This window comes from Semicossyphus pulcher, unplaced genomic scaffold (assembly GCF_022749685.1).
Source record: "Semicossyphus pulcher isolate SPU_LCO1_2020_fin unplaced genomic scaffold, fSemPul1.0.p SCAF_28, whole genome shotgun sequence".
Lineage (NCBI taxonomy): Eukaryota > Metazoa > Chordata > Actinopteri > Labriformes > Labridae > Semicossyphus > Semicossyphus pulcher.
Window position 1 is genome coordinate 7,485,516 of NW_027211702.1, and position 24,016 is coordinate 7,509,531.

General features: G+C 46.9%; 1 protein-coding gene across 1 annotated transcript in view; it reads left to right on the forward strand.

Moving 5' to 3' along the window:
• Positions 1-14,404: 14,404 nt before the first annotated feature.
• Positions 14,405-24,016, forward strand: part of slc12a2 (solute carrier family 12 member 2) — a 67,408-nt gene continuing 57,796 nt past the window's right edge. Inside the window, exon 1 of the mRNA XM_069677301.1 lies at positions 14,405-15,395. Coding sequence (XP_069533402.1) covers positions 14,817-15,395 — 579 coding nt within the window. The 5' untranslated portion in view covers positions 14,405-14,816. The remainder of the gene's footprint in view (positions 15,396-24,016) is intronic.

The following is a 24,016-nucleotide window of genomic DNA, read 5'->3' on the forward strand; positions in this document are numbered from 1 at the left end:
AGAGAACGTCTCACCAACACGAACACAACATAAAAAACATCACGCTCTTTCATAAACAACCAGCCATCCCAAAATATATACTCTGATCTATACTTTGATCTTTGATCTATACTACTCTGTACCTCACAGTCTGTGCACTCACCTGTCTCACCTGAGTCACCTTGCAGGAGCTGTGTGCAGGCGTTGCTGGCAGCAGGTGGAGTGCAGTCAGTGAAAGTCACAGCGCCCTGTTCAGGTAAAGGCCACAGGTATGGTCAAAACAAACTCAAAGTGATGATACATAAACTCGTCACACCTCCATGAAACACCTTCACACACCTTCACACACCTTCACACAACGCTTTCATCTCCAAGTACTCCAGGTGTGTTTGAGGGAAGATCCGTGCTTCATCTTTCACCTGAACTCTTTAAATCTCTGCTGAACGCCTGCATGTCAGTGACAGAGAGCAGAAACCAGAGGGACAACAAAGATACACAAAGATACAAAGATACCCAGAGACACACGACTACAACAGCGAGACACAACGAGACACACGACTACAACAGCGAGACACAACGAGACACAATGAGACACAGGGAGACACAGGGAGACACAGCGAGACTCAGCAGACACAGCAGACACGACGAGACACGACGAGACACGACGAGACACAACGAGACACAACGAGACACAGCGAGAAACAACGAGACACAACGAGACACAGGGAGACACAGCGAGACACAACGAGACACAGCGAGACACAACGAGAAACAACGAGAAACAACGAGACACAACGAGACACAGGGAGACACAGCGAGACACAACGAGACACAGCGAGACACAACGAGAAACAACGAGACACAACGAGACACAGCGAGACACAGCGAGACACAACGAGACACAACGAGACACAGCGAGAAACAATGAGAAACAACGAGACACAACGAGACACAACGAGACACAGCGAGAAACAACGAGACACAGCGAGACACAGGGAGACACAACGAGACACAGGGAGACACAGCGAGACACAGCGAGACACAACGAGAAACAACGAGAAACAACGACACACAACGAGACACAGGGAGACACAACGAGACACAACGAGACACAACGAGACACAGCGAGACACAACGAGACACAATGAGACACAACGAGACACAGCAGACACAGCGAGACACAACGAGACACAGGGAGACACAACGAGACACAACGAGACACAACGAGACACAGCGAGACACAACGAGAAACAACGAGACACAACGAGACACAACGAGAAACAACGAGACACAACGAGAAACAACGAGAAACAACGAGACACAACGAGACACAGGGAGACACAACGAGACACAACGAGACACAACAAGACACAGCGAGACACAACGAGACACAATGAGACACAACGAGACACAGCAGACACAGCGAGACACAACGAGACACAGGGAGACACAGGGAGACACAACGAGACACAACGAGACACAATGAGACACAATGAGACACAACGAGACACAGCAGACACAGCAGACACAGCGAGACACAACGAGACACAGCGAGACACAGCAGACACAATGAGACACAGCCAGACACAATGAGACACAATGAGACACAGCGAGACACAATGAGACACAGCAGACACAGCAGACACAGCGAGACACAACGAGACACAACGAGACACAACGAGACACAGCGAGACACAACAGACACAGCGAGACACAATGAGACACAGCAGACACAGCAGACACAGCGAGACACAACGAGACACAACGAGACACAGCGAGACACAACAGACACAACGAGACACAATGAGACACAGCAGACACAACAGACACAGCGAGACACAACAGACACAGCGAGACACAATGAGACACAGCAGACACAACAGACACAGCGAGACACAACGAGACACAACAGACACAGCGAGACACAACAGACACAGCGAGACACAATGAGACACAGCAGACACAGCAGACACAGCAGACACAGCGAGACACAATGAGACACAGCGAGACACAACGAGACACAACGAGACACAACGAGACACAACAGACACAGCGAGACACAACGAGACACAGCGAGACACAACAGACACAGCGAGACACAATGAGACACAGCGAGACACAATGATACACAGCGAGACACAACGAGACACAACGAGACACAGCGAGACACAACAGACACAACGAGACACAACGAGACACAACGAGACACAGCGAGACACAATGAGACACAGCGAGACACAATGATACACAGCGAGACACAACAGACACAACGAGACACAACGAGACACAACAGACACAGCGAGACACAATGAGACACAGCGAGACACAATGATACACAGCGAGACACAACAGACACAACGAGACACAGCGAGACACAACAGACACAACGAGACACAGCGAGACACAACAGACACAACGAGACACAACGAGACACAACAGACACAGCGAGACACAATGAGACACAGCAGACACAGCGAGACACAACGAGACACAACGAGACACAACGAGACACAACAGACACAGTGAGACACAACGAGACACAGCAGACACAGCAGACACAATGAGACACAGCAGACACAGCAGACACAATGAGACACAGCAGACACAACGAGACACAACGAGACACAACAGACACAGTGAGACACAACGAGACACAGCGAGAAACAGTGAAACATAGAACGATGTCAGAGACACAAAACAGCCACAGAATGACTGAACAGAGACGCAGAAGAATTCTAAGAGCTGTAAAACATCTGGAACAGATGCAAACTTGATGACCACCAAGATATACAAATTTACCACAAGCAGGCAACGCAAAATACTCAAATACTCAAAGAGACACAAACTACTTTGTAACAACACAAAGCAAATATAAAGAGAGACAACGTGACCACAGAGACTCAGACAATACACAAAGAGACAAATCCTTCATAGAGACGCTGAATCACCACAGAGACACAATATTACTACAAAGAGATGCAAAAACTAAAACACACAATATTACTAAGAACGACAAAGAGACGACAAAGAGTCTGCAGACATGAAGAATGACAACTAAGAGACACAAAACTATCACAGAGAGATAACAAGATACTTCGTAGAGATGCTGAAGGACCATAAAGAGACACAAGATTATTACAAAGACACACTAAGTGACCCAAAGAGATCACTACAGAGAGATGAGAAACTACAACAAAGAGACAAAATGACCACAAACAGACACAAAGCAACTTTAATTACTACAGAGATGAAGAATTGTACAAATGCAAAACAACAATGAGACAGAAAACTACGGAATAGAGACACAGTAACTCCAAAGAGACACAAACAACTTTAGAGACACAAAACCAGAGAGATTCAAAATAACCACATCGAGACACAAGAACTCCAAAGAGACACAAAATCACCACAAGAGGCGTAACAACTCTAAAGAGATGCAGAATTATAACTAAGAGACAAAAACTAGTTTGTAGATTTGCTGAATGACCAGAAAGAGACAAAAGAACCAGAAAGAGAAAGAGAAAGACACAAAGGGGACACAAACGGACCTCAGAGAAACACAAACTACACTAGAGACACACAAGGACTCAGAGTGACACAAAGGACACAGAATAAGTGCGACTGCTGCTTCTGAGCCCACTTTGAACAGGACGTCTCTTCTGTGCAATCATAATAAAAGAGTCGTGTCAGAAGCAGATCATTACTAAATGTTATTCTAAACGTGTTGTCGTGTCTCGTCAGCTCCATCAAACTGATCTTTGTAAACTAAGTGAAGCAGCGTCTGAATCTTTCCTCTGCTCTTTGATCTGTTTCATTTCCTGTAAGTTTATCTCACTGCGATCTCCTCTGACTGACGCTGACGAGCAGAAGTGACTCATCAAACCTCCTGCATGTTGGCAGTGTGCATGTTTTCTCCACAGCTCTGATGTGCTGCACGTTTCAGAATCACAGAGACGCTTTCGTTTGCTTTCAGCGCGCTCGAAACATTCCCGGCCTGCGTGGTAATCTAACACGTCCCTGCAGAACGACACTAAAGGTCACAGGAACCTCCTGACGGTCTGATGCCTGTGCAGAGGTTCATCTGCAGACCTGTGGATTTAGACGTGGTCACAGCAGAAATAACTCAGGGGGTCAAACCTGCAGCACACTTCTCAGCTTACAGAGAACGACAGGGCTGAGAGAGCAGGACGAGGACGGAGAGAGCAGGACGAGGACAGAGGGAAGAGGACGAGGACGGAGAGAGCAGGACAAGGACGGAGGGACGAGGACGGAGAGAGCAGGACGAGGACAGAGGGACGAGGACAGAGGGACGAGGACGGAGAGAGCAGGACGAGGACAGAGGGAAGAGGAGTTTCATACAGTGTACAGAGCAGGTTATACAGAATACATTGTGGTGACAGGAAGTAATATCTCCCTGGAGGTGTTAGGGTTGGATGGCAGGTGTAAGAAGTGCAGGTACGCCCCACCAGATCTCAAGTCTGAATTCTGGTCTTTGGTTAAATTTAGGCAACAAGCGTATTTTGTGGGGGGTTTGGGCAATATTGTGATTACAGTAACATACGAACATAATGTTGTAAAGTTCTTAATTAAATCTCTCTCCAGGATGAGGAAGGAAACCAATCACAGCATCCCCGTGTGTCCTGTCACGCTGCGCTTCATCGAAAGCTTTGTGATCACGTCCCAGAGAGCCCACTCCCTCAGCCGGGGCTCAACAGACCAGTTCGCTATCAGGGAAGACAAGGGGAGGCATTACCTGTTCCTACACAAACCAAAGGTATCACAGTTTCAAGGTTATCAGACAGCCAAACTCACAACCTATTTTCATAGAGTGTAAAAGGTTCAGTTCACCAGAGTCTGGTCCCAGCAGGCCTGAAACACTCTGACAGAGCAGATCAATGTAACAAATATCAGACTCACTGAAAAGCTGACAAACAAGTTTTCAGGCAGAAAGCTAACGCAGTGTGGAAACGCCTGCAGGACATCAGGAACTACAGGAGACCACCCCCCCCACACGGGAGAACATTGGACTGGGGATGACCTGAAGGCTTTCAGGGAAACAAGAGTCAAAGAAAAAGCAGGTTTGCACACAAACAACAATGGTGGCTGGCCCCGACAGTTTCACTCCTCATCTCACTCGTTCCCTGAAAGACTCCGGCCGGTGACTCCTACTCCTCCTTTCTCTGCCTGAGTCCTTTTATGACAAGCTAGCAACGGATGCTCGTTTTGACTGACGGCTCATTAAACAAACAACAGCTACATTTATTAAAAAAGAGGTTTTTTAAACCCCCGTACTGTCTTCAAATTAGTTTGCCAGAACCCTCAGTTCAGGTCTGTCCTAAGGGCCCCTGAAATGCAGGAGAAGAATAGACCTAGTTGTTTCCAGTCTTAAGCTAAGCTAACCCTGAAGTTATAATAAGACCTGTAACAGAGTTCCCTGTTATCTTCTTTTAGTCGTTTACACTCTCAAATAAAGCTCTCAGCTGTTTTGAATCCTGCTGATCTGGTTGAAGGCAAACAGTGACAAAATCATCGAACTTAAAACGTCAGGACCAATCAGCAGCGGTGTGCCTCAGGGCAGCGTCCTGGGGCCCTTCTTATTCATGTATTTCCATTAATCAGTGGCGTTTACAAACTCCTGACTCTGAAACAAGATTTAAATGTGTATTTTAGCTGTAGCGAGTCTCCTGCAGCGGTTCATGAACTTTTGTTGAAGTGATGACCTCTTCTTCCTTTGCTGGTTTTCTAAACAAGAACTCTGTATAAGGGGACAGCTGTCATTATTCACTGTGTGAAAGTGAGTTCAAGTTTGAGCCATTTCAGACACTGATTGATAAAGATTTACTTTATAACATCAGGTGTGACGTCACTGCGCTGTGCTTTTCCTCCCAGGTCACAGGTCATAATGACTCAGTGTTTGTTGGGTGTGACTGTGATGTAAATGACAACAGCCCCGAGCTGTGAATGTTGAGTGTTTGTGTACAATGTAAACTTCACTGTAAAGGTTCCAACCACATACAGGTGAGCTGTGGAGGAGGCGCGCACACACACACACACACACACACACACACACACACACACACACACACACGTCTCAAGTGAGTGATGCTCCCTGAGCTTCCTGACGCTGGACTGAGCAAAAGTCTTCTTCAACACAGCATGATGTCCGTTTAGTCACTGATGCTCCCATTCAGAGTCACACAGACCAGGAAGAGGGACGGGTTAGGGCGGGGCTACCTGTGATTGACAGGTAACTACCACAACAATCTGTTAATCAGGATGGAGACCTAAGAGTATCCACTCTCTCGTCCAAATTTGCACTCTGGATGTTTGTGACTCTCACCAGTCGTGCAGAGCCAGGCCAGCCACGTATATGTAGCCTGATGTGACTTCTCTGTGCAGCTCTATCGTCCTGAGCTCTTAGAAGAGGTCAGAAACAGCATCCTGCTGACATGAAGGTCAAGGAGTCAAAGCTTTGTCACAGACTTTGAGTTTTATCTAAAGCCATCAGGAAGAACCAAACGGCTCATGGCTGAATGTGAGAAGAAAGGGAAGTTACTGAGGGATGGACCACACGGTTGGTTTTGGTCTTTTCATGGAGTCTTTTTTATCTACTGTCAATCATATAAAAACATTTTAAAGTTTCTAAACAGATAAAAAAAACTTCGCCCAGAGATGTTTCAGGACACACAGCTCCTCTGAGATGTTGGTCGTCTCCTGCAGCCGATTGTTTGTGTCTCCAGAATAATGATGGTGACTATGAGAACAACAGGAGACAAGCTGTGACTGGATAATCGTCATCGTCAGCCCTGCATGCTGAACGTGTGTGCAGGTGTGTTCTCTAACTGATGGAGAACGTTCTGTGTGTTCGTGTGTGAAGAGTAGAAACGAGCACGTGGAACATGTCGGTGTCGTGTTTCAGTGCGTGCAGCTCAGCTTCATACAGCTGACTCAGTGTGGCTGTTATACCTGCATGTGCCAACCCCCTTCAAAATAAAAGCATGAAAGTTTCACTTTTATTTAAGTGCTACAAAACGACTCTGATGTAATAAATGTATCGACACTTTGATCACGTTCAGGCACAAACACGCTTCTTTAAGTTATTATTATATTGTGGTTAAAATAGTCAGCCTGTCACATGTGTTAAATTCCACACAGGTCTTTACTTACGTGATGCAGGTGATGTTAGATAGGAAGGAGCGACTACATGTGTCTCACCTCACCTCCACCTTTCCCTCTGTAACAACAACTACAGCCATCAGCTGATCATCTGTGAATGTAATCTTTACAGCCTATGTTAAAGCACTTTCATTTCCTGAATCCTGCTGTGCTTTGATATTCACTGTCCAAGAAGGATCTTTGAGTCAAAGTTAGAGCAAACGGTGGCACAGGGTCGTGATGTAACATTCCTCACAGACGAACACAGAGAACGAAGACGTGTCCGTGTTTGAAGTCACTCAAGACAGGAACAGCTCACATACTTCAGAAATGTTCTTCATGTTCACATATCAGCTCGCTTTGAGGATTTCAAGTGTTTGCAGCTTGAGATGTTCAGATTAAATTAATCGTATTAATTAAGAGATGACGGGGGGGGCTTAATGAGGAGGGAGATGTGGAGTGTCGGCGCACACGGGGGAGGAGAGAGAGACGAGAGGGAGACAGATGTTTGTTGAGAACAGACTAAATTAAAGCATCTGTCAACAGAAAAACACAAACCTGCAGAACATGTGGAGCTTTCCTTTCACTCCATCCGTCTGTTAAAACACCGTCTGTGGCTGGGGGCAGGAGTCTATTAAGAGACAGGTACATCCAGGTGAAGTCCCAACTGTACTGTAGGACTGACAGGTACTCTTAATCTCATTCACACCACTTTAGAGTAAAAATCCTCCTGTTTCGACAGGAAGAGACTCCACACAGAGAGACGCGACTGCTTCACACCTGCAGGTACACATTTATAGCTGCTGAGTCATCGCACATTTTTATTACAAAGCTCAGGGACAAACACACAAAGTGTCCTGACGCTCCAACGCTCCAAACATGTTTATATACTCACTTTATCATTTAAGACCTGAAAGTTCAAACACAAAGTTCATTTATCTGAAGGTTTCCATCCTCAAAGCTGTCATGATACACAAGGAATGTAGTGTTTAACGTACTTAGCAATGAAGATAAAGATATGATGGATCGACATGCAGTGAATTATTGCGTACAGTTTATCATCTATGTACGATGCAGGATTAATATTGATCTAAACAATTAGCCGGTGACTGTGAACACTTACTGCTCCCTGAAGGAAGCAGAAGCAGACAGCGAGCAGCTCCCAGCTGTCACTCAAAGAGGCCACGCCCCTAATGCTGCATCACTTTAAGCCTTAATATAATGTAAACAGGTGAGCTGTATAAAGATTCTCCCGTACAGTTGTCATGAAGAGAGAAATGAGCTATAGAGACCCAAACAGTTTTTTGTACCAGGCTGTAAACATGTTTATTTCTGCTGTAAAGTTTAACATGGGGCTCTATGGGGACTGACTCACTGCTGGAGACAGCCTCAAGTGGACACCAGAGGAACTGCAGGTTTAGCTCTTCAGCTTTAGCTTCATTTTGCTGCTTGGAGACTACAGACTGAATTCCTTCTTATTTGCAAATAAAACAGATTTTAAAGAGTTTTTAAAAGATTTAGCTAAAAGTAGAGTTCAAGTAGAGCGAACACTCGGAGCAGAAATGCCTCGTCATACAGTTTAGAGTCAGTGAAGGCAGCACAGGCCTGAGTGAGTGCCTCAGTAATGATCTCCAGCTGTAAGGAGCAGCATTAACTGGATTAGCAGTCCTACCGGCTAATGAGAAGAAGAACGTTTCTGGGGGGTTTGACCTTCCACACCGCTGAGAGAATACGCAGGCGAGTGTGTCACAGTGTGATGATCAGCACGACACCCTGCTGCAGGAGAGGAAACTTTACACCTGAAGGAGGATGTCAGGCAGCAGCAGGAGCTCTATTTCTGTGCTCTGATGTCATACCACCGGGCTAGTTGTGCTACTCACATATATTATCTGTGTTCCCCCTCACAGACACTTCTTCTCTCACACAGGTTTTGTTGCATTAACAGCTACTGTAACGTAATGAATACATGTGTTAGTGTGAATATATCTGTGTATATCAGCAGGATATCCCTAAATAGCATCTCATGCTAGGTCACAGCACTGTCAAAGACAGGTGGACGTATACGTGTTTGCCTTTGTCTCAGAGAAAGGAGAATAAATGTTTGTAAGGATGGATTATATCTTGAGTCCTCAGAGTCCTACATCCACCTGCTCACCTGTTCCTCATTCTCCACTAAGCCCTACTCCACCATCCGTTGTTCCCAGCCTGGATCTCTTGGTTCTGTATCCTGTATCTCCTGAACCCTTTGGGCTCTTAATGGACCCGGTTAGGGAGAACCCTGATGTCTGGAAGCCATCTTTAATGGTTTTTTTGCCCCACCCTTGTCAGGGGCGTTCACATGTTGGAGTCCCCAGAGGAGCTTATTGCCCACATTTTCTCCAGGCTTTAGCTTTCTCAGCGATCCAGTGTCACAACCCCACGCCCACCAAGCCCAGTAGGATCATTTTCAACTGACTCTGCTCAGACAAGGCCGGGTCATCAGTTGCCTCCTGCCCGTCACTCTCCAGCCACCTCAGAGTGGGCCTACATAAACATGACCTGGTTAGACAGGTTTTTAAGTGGCTTTGTGTTGGGGCCGACATGGGAAACCTGGAAGAATTTTCCTGGGCTAGAAATGATCACACCATTTAAAAAGCATGTGTGTTACATTCATACATCTGTAAGGAGCCAATCAAGAGCCCTTCATCAACCCATCATGGCTAACCAATGTGGGGCCTCCATGGACACTGGGGACAAAATTGTCTGGACCCCAGCTGGGTGTCCCATTACGGCTCCTCCTCTGTCAGCCTGCTGGTTCCTGACACCAGCCTCCTGATTGCTGACCACCAACTCCTGCTGATGACCTTCTGCTCTGGGGTCCAGCTATGTGTCCCCTGTCGCCTGCCTCCTCACAGAGCTCAGGGAGGTCCCATCGCCTCATTGGGCACTCTTCAGGAGTTACTATGTTACATTCAGGGCTTTCTTCCACTGGCAGTCTGATCCGACCTGCTGCTTTCGTTCAGCACAGTTTAAGCCTGTGTCTATTCTGCTAACTTAGCATAGCATCATCGTCTTGTTCTCTGCTCCCATGGCTGCCCACCTGACCTTCCTTTCTCTTACTTATCTGCATCTGAGTCCTCCCCTCTGTTGCCTGAGTTCATTAACTGTGACAGTATATGTTCAGAACCTGACGGGCAGATTGTCTCTGTCTGTAGGTCTTCGTGCTCAGCAGAGGATCCACTCATGATACATGTTTTCTTTCTTCTTGCCTCACAAACATTTAACCGTTTCCTCTTGAACGAGAGAAACATCACAAACGAACGGGCCATAAAATAAACTGTATATTTATAGTAACTCACTGCTGTGACTCCTGTTTGTCAGAAACACGTCTGTGACACTTTGAAGGTGTTCAGTTTCACCTGGAGAAGTCTCCACTCGTCCACACCCACCCTCTAATGGGGCTGTTTGTGGGTCATTAGTGTAATAATACCTCTATTTAACAGCCCCTGCTCTGATTGGCTGGAAGCAACTTTGCCCCCACCCCTTCCTTGAACAGCAACATTGGCTGCTTATCCAGAGAAAGGTGCTTGTGAGCACACAAACAAACCTGGTTTAGAGTTATTTACATACTAAATAACACTGTCCCCTTTGTGACGTCACGAGGAGGAGGCAGCTTCAGACGGTTACACAACTCTGGCAGCAACATGGAGTAAAGCAGTTGTATGTAATGAAATGTTATTCCAGCCTTTAGGGTTGTGGGTCTGAGAGCACCGAGCCTGATGGTAACATGGAGTCCACAGGGTAACAGATGGTGGGGTAATTAGTGGCCAAATTATGTGTCCTAGGGCCATATCAATCCATTTCTCCACTTACCTGGGGCCCATCCTCGTGGCAGCCAAGCGGAAACCTGAGAAAGAAGTCAAAGTGCAGAAACCTGCAGTTCCTCTGGTGTCCACTTGAGGCTGTCTCCAGCAGTGAGTCAGTCCCCATAGAGCCCCATGTTAAACTTTACAGCAGAAATAAACATGACGTGACTCCTCAGGTAATCCCTCCAGTGAGTTCTGGTTCATCACAGGGTCTGTTACCTGATAGACATTCATGCAAAGATCCTGATCAGACGCCTGATCCACCTCAGCAGGCTCCTTTCAATTCCAGAGCCGCTCCAGTCTGAGCTCCTCCTGGACGCCTGAGCTGCTCACACCCTGCAGAGGAAACTCTTTTCAGCCGCTTGTGTGTGCGATCTCATTCCTCGGGTCACCACTCAAACACCAAACGTGAGCTTCACTCTTGGCTGCAGACCACCCTGTCCCTGGCCCTCTAAAGGGTTCATCCTGACACGAGTAGGTGGACCATGTACAGATCAACAACATGCTCGGGCTAGCTTAGCATAATGAGTAGTATCACATGGATACTATGAACTGGGGGGAAGATGTCAGAGAACGTTTATTTATTTTAGGAGATTGAATAAAAAATATTTTCCTGTAAAAGGTCAGAACATACAAACATCTGTTTCACCTGTTCAGGTATTTGATCCTCAGTGGAAGATTCTGACATTCTTCACGTTATTGGAAATAACTTTTTGTTTTTCCTTTAAAGACTTTGATTACATAACATTACATTCCTGTGTTGATATCGTGCTCTTCTTTTGCACGTTGGGACCCAGAGCTTTATGTTGTTTTGTTCATATTACATTTTAAAAAGCAGGTATGTTTCCCTTTGTCTCACTGAATTACTCATGTAGAACATGTTGGCAGCCTGGATATGTAACATGACATGACTTCATTCCCATCTTGTTGTCTTTACAGTGAACTCTGTAGTCTCCATTGTTCCAAGGAAAACAAACACGGTCTTAAATCTAATGATCACAGACGACATGACTCGTCTTTTACAGGTATTCTGCTTTATTTTGACAAAAGCAAAACTCATCCATAATTAAACATTGTGAGATCTGAATGAACCTGTAATTCTGAGCTTGTTCGGCCTTTCACTTGGCCGTCGGCCCAGAGAAGAGAAGAGGCTGGGATGTCTTCGGTGTTATATCATTTTTGTAGATAAGTCTTTAAAGTCTTTAAAAACTTAGATTTCAATAATGACAAAAAAAGACCCTGAAGTGGCAGCATCAGCAAAACATAAAAAACAGAGAGACGAATATAACTGTCCTATTTGCAGCGCTATGCTAACACTGAACCTGTGCTGTCCGTCACCCTTTATCCACTATCATTGTATTTTACAGGGAAGCAAATGTGTTCCATATATAAGTAGGATTGATTTGTTTCTGTGTGTAAAAATACCTTTCAAAGTTGGCCCCGCCTCCAACAGGTGAGAGGGAGAGCAGCAATCAAACGAGCTAGAAGCTGGACGAAGTGACCGAGCGGCGTTAGCGAGCCTTTCCTCTTGTGCTGCACATCTTATGAAAAGACTGCCTGGATTCTCCATGCCTGACCAGGGGACGACCTTTGACCTCTGCCAGAGCTCTGACTCCTGGATCACTCTCTTTCTGCCATCAGTCTCTGACATGCTATCACTATCTTGGCATCATGTTTCCAGCTATAGTTGCTGTTAATTCGTGTATTTGTTACTGACTGCTCCATATGCTCAGTATCACAGCTGTGCACTTTTGCCCCCACAGACCCCCCGCAGGACCTTTTTCCAGCAGTTACTGAATCTAGTCACGACGCTCAGCTTCCCTCGTCTAATCGAATTTACCTCCAAAGAGCCAAACATGATTACTGAGATTCGATTTGTGGGGACAAAGTGGAGCGATGATGTCTCACAAGGTATTATTAAAGGGTCAGAGTGATCAATAGGTCAATGATCTATCAGCACAGGGAAAACACTGGTCCGAAAGGCTCCATAAAATTAACCCTTTCAGATCTGGTTTCTTGCTTCCTGCTCTTATCTTTATGATGGAAAAGTTAAAAGTAACATTAAATAACAGTTACTTTTGTAGAGTGACACAATACCAAGCTGAGGATGGAGAATTAAGTTACACTCAGTGTGTATCGTTGGTTTCAGGCTCTCCATCATTCAACATTTCTCAATCAGCCACAAGAGCGGTGAGAATTTTAATATAACAGGTGAGCTGTATAAAGATTCTCCCCGTACAGTTGTCATGAAGAGAGAAATGAGCTATAGAGACCCAAACTGTTTTTTGTACCAGGCTGTAAACATGTTTATTTCTGCTGTAAAGTTTAACATGGGGCTCTATGGGGACTGACTCACTGCTGGAGGCAGCCTCAAGTGGACACCAGAGGAACTGCAGGCTCTGGCTTTGTTCCTCAGCCCCTGGATGTTTAAAGTTGGCTTCTACCAGCTGATGAAGGACATGTCTCTCTCTTGAGCACTCAGATGCTCGGCTGGGTTCATCAACTAGTCTCTAACTGTGTCTGCTGTTTGCTGCTGAGCAGGTAGTTAACAAGCAGTTAAAGGCTTCTCTTCTACGACAGCCTCCTGCTGTGGCAGAAAACGACACTATTAAAGCAGTGAGAGTGAAACAGAACAGTTAAACAACAAGCTGAAAACCACTATGAAGCTCAGGACCGTCGAGGTTAGCAGCAGATACAGGTGATAATTCTCTGGAGATCATTTATAACAAGCCTCTCATTTCACATCGTTTTATTTCACATGTTAAAACACATGGATTAAAGCCGCTTGTTCAGTCTGTTTCATGTGTAACTTTTACTACACTTTTCCTCATACTCTTGTTATCTTTCTTATCTGTCGAGGAATTTAACAAACACACTTACGGAAGTTGTGCTCTGATGTACAGTTTGGATTTGTTGTGTTCTATTTTTACACCCAGTTATGCATGTAGCCGTGTAACACAGCTGTTTCTTTACGTTTCTGGGGCACATGTGTGCTCAGTTGTTGGGCTGAACATACTGTTTGTGCTGGAGGGGGGCCTGAGGCACAGGTGTGGGACATAAATCATAACTTGGGTTGGGTAACAGTAAAGACAAGTGTTAACCCTTGCAATGAATACACTGAGTCGGTGGTGTTAACTGTTAGAGCCCACCATATGGCAGCAAACACTTGTCTCAGTTTACCCACGTGAAGCTTACAGACAGACAGACAGCAAGCGCACACACAATGGTCGGCCTGTTGGTGGTGCAGAGTTTCACCCCCTCCCCTCCTCGTCCTTGAGTATTGTGATGTCTTCTCGCGACATTTCCCTCCCCTGTGAAAAAAACAGACGCGATCGATGACATCTCGCGAGACCTGCCACAGCGGGAGCCCACCCTTCAGTGATGTCGACTGCAGTTAGTATAATAGCAGAGAGGGACGCGCAGGGAGTCTAGGAGGAGCTGCGGCAAGGTCGACAACAGCATCCTGCCCCGAAACACCGACACGCCGACACACCGACACGCCAGAGACCCGAGACCCGAGACCCAGTCCAGAGGGGAGCCGGATTAAGTCCACAGGCTCCGGCAGCACCGGGGGGAATTTGGATTTACTGCCGCGGAAGAGGAAGGAGGAGAGTGTCTGAAAGTTTGTCGCCTCATGTTCTGAGCAGCTAACGAGCTACCCTCCACGTCTCTCCGCGCCGCTTTCTGCCCGGAGCAGCGGCGGTTCTTCCCTGTAAATAGGAAGCGAGTGGTGCGCGAGTTGCGGGACTCCTCCCGGGCTTCCACACTTCCTCCCGTTAGTTCAGCGGGCCGTAACGTGGCTTCCTCTCACACGGCTTTCACGTTTGTTTTTGTGCCATGTCAGCGACATCCCCCGCGCCTTCCGCGCCGGCAGAGAGCGCCGCGGCTGAATATGACTTTCTAGCCCCGGATGCGGGGCTGAGGCCGCCTGGTCCGACGCCCAGCCAGAGCCGCTTCCAGGTGGACCTTGTGGCGGAGGCAGCGGGCGCCGCCGAGGACAAGTCCCCGAGCTCCGACGCCTCCACTACAGCCCCATCCAGCGATAAGGCCACTCCCGCCGCTCCGCCAGATGTTCCGGACCCAGGGGCCGGGGGAGAGGAAGCAAAAGGCCGGTTTCGGGTGGTGAACTTCGCGGATCCGAGCGGAGCGGGGAGCGCGGCCTCTCCGGACTCAGCACCGGCGGAGGGGCTACAGAACGGGGACACAGTGATGAGCGAGACCAGCCTGCATTCATCCACAGGCGGCCAGCATCACTATCACTACGACACCCACACCAACACCTACTACCTGAGGACTTTCGGACACAACACCATCGACGCCGTGCCCAACATCGACTTCTACCGGCAGACAGCAGCCCCGCTGGGGGAGAAGCTGATCAGACCCACCCTGTCTGAGCTGCACGACGAGCTGGACAAGGTAAGCCGACACACATGGCTCCGAGGCGGGCATGCTCATTAATAAGTCTGGGTCATAATAACAGAGGATGTGCAGCATGGCTTCCAGAGGACGGTAATCCAGCTCACATCCTCGGTCCATCATGATCATCTACAGACTGTCTCAGGTCATGTGTTGTGCACATTTGCTGTCAGAGTGTGCACATGTGCAGGCAGAGACAACATGTGCGTCTCTCTGCTCCTTCTGCTCTGTAAACCCTCCGCTCGGCTCTGTTTCTGCAGCATCTGCAGGTTCACACTGAACTTATTAAAGGAACAGAACCGTTTCAGATGTTATTGATCAGGTGATTCCCCTGTGGATTCTCTCTCACTAAAGTTTCTGTGTGTCTCATGGATGTTCTCTGAGTTTGCATTGTAAACTTTATGGCCCCTGGGAAGTGTTTCTCTCCTATGATTTTTCTGCTCTCATTTGTTGAGACGGTACACAGCCAGAGGTTTGTGGACGCCTGAATATGACCCTTGATTTGATTATTGATCACGTGTTTCTAACACTGTGGGCATTAATGTGCAGCTGTAACGGCAGCTTTTCTTGTGTGAAGGTTTTCCACTAGTAGAGGATATTGTGCTGGCTGGGGTGGAGGTCAGGTCCCTCTTTGTGGAGCTGCTTTTGTACTCAGGGGTATTGTCATGTTGAAACAGGAAGGGATCATCCCGTTACCGTCGCCACACAGTCAGAAGAACATTGTTGTCTAATAAATGGATGTTTGCTGCAGTCCGGGCTGAACACTAACTTTTAACGTGCATTCCAGGCTGTAACCAGGCGTCAGGTGTTTAACATGGCTGCCATTTGTAGTCGCTTTAGAGGAATTAAGATACTATGAATTAAACATTGAGTATGAGGACCTGTTGCATCTGTAATCATAGTATGTGCTTTATTAGTATTACTGCAGAACTTGCAGTCAAATGTTCTGTCCAGCCTAAAAATGCAGGAACACCTCAGACTTCACTGATTCGGCCTCTATCTGTCAGGGATGCTACCAACGACTGTTGTCATTATTGATTAAACTGCCAATTATCTGAACTATTAATCCATTAATCTGTTGGTCTTTAAACCTTTCAAATATTATGAAACAAGCATATTAATGTTCCCCAAGTCCAAAGTGACGTCTTCAAGTTGATGCTTTTTTCAAACCAACAACTCAAAACCCAGATATTTTTAGTTACTGTCATTAAGTAATGTTGGGTCTCTGTGAAACTGTTCTAACAGAGAGAACAGACGAGGCCTGCTCTGTAGTCAAGTGGAAATAGGGAGGGGAGGGCAAAACCAGCCTGGACCAAAAGAACCTAAAATACGTGCCTGGCTGTCCGCTTACTTTTGGCCGTGTGTTTAAAGTGACTTGTTTTTGCTCCTCTTGAACCAAAGAGCCTCAAACATCCTGAGAAACAGACATTGCTTTGACGTGTGTCAGAAGTATGCCACACATTGTGTTTTAACAGATGCAGTAAAGTTCTGGGAGTTAGCGTGCACATGTGATCTTACTTATCTGTCAGCCTGTCTGTGACTTCAGCTCAGCCTGACATTGTGGAGCCTCCATCATGTCCCATCATGCATCGTTCCTCCAGGCGCACACGCAGCAGACTGGACTGATTAGTCTCTCCTCTGCAAACGTCGTCTTCGGTGGAATCAGCTGTTTGTTTGGTGCGAAGGTCACTGCAGCGTGTGACCGACGACGGCTCCTTCTTTAAGATGATTCGATTGCCCTCGCCTGGTTTCTCCTCCGACCTGCAGCGTGTTTACCTGAGCAGGTGAAGCCTTTATTGTTGCAGGTTATCTTTAATAAAGTACATGTTGGCGGCGGCAGCTCCTCGGCTCTGATGGACCTGCTCCTCACTGTGAGGCTTCACTGTAAACATGCAGCTATGAATAGAAGACATTCATGACAGGCAGAAATCTGTAATCTGTATCCGCCCTGATTTCAGCTTCATATCCTCGAGTGCTTTTCTGAAGGCCGTCCTTTGATGCCGCTCAGCAGACCGTTCTCGTCATGTGTCACTCACGTAGGGAGCAGTGAGCATCAGAGGGGCTTTGTGGGGGGAGCTGCTGACTCCTCCAAGTGTCTCAGAATTAAATGACTATAAAAGACTCAAATATTTATTAAATGAGAAACTCAGAACAATCCTTGTTGCATTTGTTAAAGACGTGTTTAATCATTATCAGCTGATCTATCACAGACGTGTCTTTATTAGTTGTGTGAGATGATCTCGATGAACTTCACTTTCCTGATAACCAGTTATTGATTCTCCAAAACACAGTCCTGATTTTTAATCCATATTTGTTAGTGTTTAAACGTCCGACTCTCTCGGTGGTGTTGGTTATCCAACACTTTATTTTAGTTTTGCAGCACAGAACGTGTTTGGAGATTCTGAACAACATTACAGTGTAAAAGAACAAAGCTCGCTGGGCTGGATGATCTAGATTTAAACATTAGTCACATGTAAGTATCTGAAGCTGTCACTGAAACGCTGCCTGCTTCAGTGTTTCCGTCCTGAAGCTGCAAACATGAAATTCTCCTTCATGTATGAAAACGCTGTTTTTTTTACAACTCATTTTTGTGCGCAACAAAATAACAAAAGAGCAGCTCATGAAACGACTTTTTAATTATTATTAATTCATTATTAGTGTGACTTGATAGTAAAGAAGACGAGATCCAAGTGGTGCTGCTGTTGACTGTGATTGTAGCTTGATGCTCTTGAACTCCCGACAGCTCCTCCCTCTGTCGTCTGCTGTCGTCTGCAGCTTCGTGATTTGTTGGAGCACAGCGAATGAAAAACAAACGTGCTGGTTCTCAGTCGGGTGCAGCAGATCTCTGAGCTCACGGACCAGATTATGTTTTGGATAAGCACAAAAAAAAAGGATGTTTATAACTTTTTCTGTCTTCTGCCTGACACGACTTTTGAGTTAACGTAACTTTCATCCGTGTGTATCACAAGCAACCGTCAGCTGGTGCTTTCAAAACAAAGCTGATATGGTGAGAGTGAAGAGAGGAAGGAGGACGTCCTGTCTGAGACACAAGAAACAAGACAAAGTAAAATATCAACACTTGTGACCAGTTTCTGTGTTAAAGGCCGAGAACACGTCTCTTCAGAATTATCCAGAGCAGACCTCCGTGTCACACATACGCACCACATAATCACCGCTCTCGAGCTAACGTTAGCCGTGCAGGGAAGCTAGCAGTTTGACAGACGTGATGAAAGTCTGTTGAATGTCCAACTTCTCCACAAACTTCCCGACCCGCTCTAACAGCAGCTGATCGGGTTCCGCCCTGCACTGGGATGCAGCTGCAGTAAAACTGTACTTTGCATCTTGATGTAAGCTGTAAGCCCCGCCCCCAAAGATCTTGTACTGTAGTAAAGGTTCTTGTCCCTGATAGAGGTTCCTGAGGTGGAAACGCAGCTTAACTTCAGCTTTGTCCTGATGGACACAAAGAACAACGTGAAGTGAAATACTTTCCCAGTGGTCACATGATGCTCGAGGCTACATGGCTCACATTCCAGTGCCAACAGCAGTGATGGACTGAAGCATTAAACAGCTACAGGCTTCATACAGCTGGTCGTACTGGAGCTCTGTAACCATCACAGACACAACCGGATATTTAAACATGAACAGGTTTTCATTTGACAATATGAAACTATTAACTATTACTAGCAACATGACATCATCCTCTCATGAGCCTCATTCTCTGAGCTGACGTGAACGAGTCGTCCTTGAAGTGGTCATAAACACAGAGCACAGCTCCTTTAGTCTCGTGTTGTTCTAAAGTTTCCTCTGGTGATGGAGCGGTATTTATTTAGTCTGGCAGCTGTTCATCTGTGACGAGACGACGACGAAAGTCTTTCAAAGTAAACAGAAAAAAGATCTCGGCACGTTCAGAGGTTTCATGGTCCCCATGAGGAGCTGATGAAGAGGAGACATGACTCGAGCCGTGACGAGAGCTGCTCGTCATCAGCACTACATGCAGTGTGTCAGAGCGCTGACCGTCCCAGCCTCCATTTAGTTTATCAAATATGGAGCAGAAAGCTCGGCGTGTTCAAGGGAAGGCCGCGAGGAGGACGTTAACATTCCTCAGTGAGATATGGTTCAGAGAAGAGCTGGTCGGCAGCTCGGAGGCTCTGAGATCATGTCAGATGTTTTAGTTTATATGAGGACGCTTCACACGGAGCCATCACAATATTCTGTTCGTATCAGATCTCAGTGAGCCTCAGGGCCGACCGCAGAGACGTGACTGACCGTCATCTGAACTCTGCACTGTTTTACGTTCCTCATATTCAAACTGACTTTATGCACCAACTGATTAACTTTAGAGCTGACTGCTACAACACGTCTGTGATCCCCGCGTCGCTGTACGCTTATTGTAAGGTCAAAGTTTAAAGTCAGTTTTTTCCTCCTCTGTGACGGTGAACTGAATGTTTTTGGGTCGTGGACAAAACAAGATGTTTGAAGACGTCATCTCTGAGAAACACTGATCCACGTTTTCACCAAAGTAACTGATCAACTGATGGAGGAAATGATCAATGATCGTTCTTTCAGCCTTCTAAGGAAGACGTACAGTTCTGTCCCTGATCAGTGATCAGACGCTGTGTACAGATTTCTTTTTGGGATTGAAGCATCACTTTGAGGGATTTCCTCGATTTGCCAACATTTGACTTCCCTGTGTTCTCTGTTAGCCACAGCGGGACGTGTCATATCGCTCCACCCTGTATGTTTGTGTCACCAGCTGTTAAAATGCTGCTCCTGTCGCCTAGCAACAGGTAGCAAACAGGCTAACTGGCCAACATAGCTAACATCACTTACCCTCTTATTCTGAAGATAATTGAAAGTTTCCTCTTTCCTTCTTTAACATTTGCATCTCGAGCTCTTCGTGTATTCCTCGGCCGCTTCAGAGGCCGCCATCTCCTTAGAATTGACGCGCAGTGAATCTTGGGAAACCTTCAGATAAGCCCTTGGTATGGGGCTACCTGTTGGTATGAAGTCACTGTGTGTATGATGATGTCTCTAAACCAGCGCTGTGACAGGCAGGAAGCAGCTTAAAAACAGGATGGAGTTTGATATGTAACTGTAATGACGTGGATTAAACAACCAGCAGGTGAAAGCTGTTCACCTGTTTGCTGTTTGACTGCCTGAACATAAAGTCTGCCAACATGAACAAACATACAGAGCACGAGTCCTGTGTGACTCACGTCTGTCGAGTGTCGGAGAGAAGCTGATCGGGAAGCTGCTTTTAGTCAGACTGAACGACGAGTTCAGGAGACGATTCCACGAGAACGATGTTCTGAAGGAATCCTGACCGTAAAACTAGCAGACAGGCTACAAACAAGCTAAGCTAACGCTAGCAGCAGCTCGGGCTGCAGCCCCTCCAAAGCGCTCTCGCTCGTTTGTTCTCTGCCAGCATCACATGGTTTGTTTGCTGTGTAGGCGACTGTTTTAAGTCCTTTTGGTGAAACAAGATTTATTCTGCGTTCATCAGTTACTCGACGCTTGGTCCTGTGTGTCAGGCTGCGTCACAGGTGTTTCTGATACAGGTATCTGTGTCAGAACAACTAACACCTACATATTTGTACTCTGATGTTTGGTCTGAAGAAGAAGAAAAGTGATCCTTAAAGTGAAGAGCCCTGCTGGTCAGCTGACTTCCTGCCGGCCGTAGTCTAAGTGAACCGTGTTGAAAGCGATCTCCGCTCTCCTCGTCAGGACGTGAAGTAGGTTGTGATGAAAAGCTGCTCTCAGATTCTCAAGGTCGTGCAGCTGACGGAGAGCTCCCTCTGTTAGTCACAACATGGCAGGTTAATGTCAGGTTCAGGGACCAGAACCAGGAGTTTCATCACCACTAAATTATGGCTGTGAGCAGATCTGCACGACGCCGAGCCGGGCGGCAGGATTTAATTATGCGCTGAGCCCGGCTCGTGTTCAGAGGTCGCTGTGCCTGAGAATCGGCTTTAAAATCAGGAGGTTTGAAGGTCACGGTGACCGCTCGCTTTCCACTGGATCCTGTCGGACTGAGAGCTTCCCTCTGTGAGCCGCAGCAGATCGAAACACACAATGGAAATTCCACTGTAACAATTGACTGTAGCCCATGGACTGAACCAATCAATGAGTCGTGTTCAGTGTGCGCTCAGGGCAGTTAGACAGACGCAGGGCTGCAGCCTCACAGGCTGATTAACAGTGAGTCCAGGGGTCTGTGTGTGCAGCTCCGCAGCAGAGTCGGGGTTAGCTGTCTGAGCAGCATATCAAACATATCAAACATATCAAACATATCAGTGTGATTATAAAGAGTAGACAAAGTTTCTTCATTGATTGTGAGAAATGTGTTCAGTAGCTCATCTGCTCGTTCTCACTGTGAGTCACAGAGTGGATGAAACGTGTGAAGGGACGCTGTAAGGCTCCGATCCTGCTCACGCCTGTGTCAGGTGTGTGTCAGGTGTGTGTCAGGTGTTACCTGCACGCTGTGAGGAGAACGTGTCTAAGCCCTCATGTTGTGCACATCACCAGTTATTTAACCACAGACATGCACGCCTTCATTATAACATTATAATGTGATCCACTGATCTTTGTTCATGTCACTGAAACTAACAAGGACGCGCCGATGTAACAAATCTGAAATGAAAATATTTAGTAGAGGTCAGAGGTCAGACTGAAGCTCTACTCCAGCACAAATTCAAACAGTCTGCTGAATTTGAAATCTGTGAAACTTTTGCTCAGATGTTCAAACCGTGAACGCCCCCGATGTCTCAGGAGCTCTCCTGCTCTCGTTTCTTTCACACTTGGAGCCGTGAAACTGCATGAGCTCGGCTAACCTGGCTAACTAAGCTATATGCTATATGCTACATCAGCTAGCATCTGGCTAAAACACTCTACAAACAAGGATTGACTCAAGTACTGATACTTCAGCTAATGATACAGTCACAAAATGAAAAGTACCATAAAACAGACGTACTATCCGAGCCGAGGCTGCAGACATTGTTTCTCTCATGAACACATTAAAACATGAACGAGTTATTTTTCTCTGCAGTTTGTTCTAAAACTAAATAAACACGCACACACCTCCTCACAAACCTGCAGGACAGCACTCTGAGTGACAGCTTCATACTGCCCACCTGCCGTCGCCTCTTAGCGACACACTGAGGTGACCTGGATGCTTGTTTTTTGGGTCCCAGTCTGCAGACAGGGTCACAGTAGGAAAGGGAACGGAGGTGGTTCTGGTTTGTGTCAAACACACACTCCGCTCACCTACTGGTTACTGCTGCACACTGGAGTAACCCGGCGAGGACAGAAGCAGGTGTTTGGCTGTATTTCGCGGGCTGCGACAGACGGTGTAGTGTCGCTGTCCTGGTGTGTTGGGTCCTTGATGAGCCGGCAGCATCAGCGTGTGCGCTGTGCGTCTGTATTGACGAGCAGGAAGAGGAAACAGTGACAGGACAGAGTGATTGATTCAGGCCCGAGTGGTCGAGCGTAAATGTGCTCTGCTTAAATATTGATGTGACTCTGAGTGATGGTCCGGTGCAGCAGCTTCATCAGAGCAGGCTCGGACACGATGCATACATGAAGCCGATCAGTGAACACTGTTTTCCACAAACTGACACAAATCAGACCTGGAAGACCTCCTCGGGATCCCTGGACCACGCTTTGAGAACCATTGATTTTAGGGGTGAGCTCAAGTTTCAAACAAAATCAAGAAAATGATCAACGATGAAAATCCTGTTTGATCGTTGATCTGCACTCGTCCTGCAGGTTTCCCCGTCCTCTGTACGTGCAGAGCATCATGTTGTCTGATGTTGCGTTACGTATACTTTGTGTGTGTGTGTGTGCGTGTGTGCGTGTGTGCGTGTGTGCGTGTGTGCGTGTGTGCGTGTGTGCGTGTGTGCGTGTGTGCGTGTGTGCGTGCGCGCGTGCGTGCGTGCGTGTGTATCCCCCACAGTGTCTGAGTTAATGAGAGCTGCTGGTGTTTACAGCGTCTCTAAAGCTGCGCCCTGACTCCCTGCAGACCCTCTGCTCCATGGACACGACAGGAAGTCACCAACATGTGTTTTAATGTGTGTTCGGAGGTCATGTGACCTGTAGCTTGTTTTTACAGCAGACATAAGCAGCCCTGAATTCACTGTGTCTGTGTGTGAATGCACAGAGTCTGTACTTCCTGTTTACGTTTGGCTGTTTGACTTTAAATTGAACACGTCCAGGGATCCTAAAGGTCGTGGTGTTCCCGTTAAATGAGAGCCGGTAGACGTCCATGTGAGCAGGATGAAAGCAGAGGAAACATCTTGAATCGGTCCGTCAGTGTGATCACACAGATCCCTCAGATATCACACACGCTGCGTGAATGTGAAGGATGTCTGACGCCTCGTCTGCGGCTCTGATTACTTTCACGATCCACCGCTGGACCTGATGCAGGAGCTAATGATCTCATGGACCAGCGTCTGATCTGCCCTCTGACCTCTCGGCCTGCAGGAGCTCTTCATTTAGTCGTTTGTCCCGTTTAAACCGTCTCATAAGTTGGAGCGAGACGACCGAGGGTGTGAAGGTGTGACTGTCAGGTGTGAAATGTTTCACATGTATCACTGATGTTCGAAGTCATCAGCAGTTTTAGATCAATG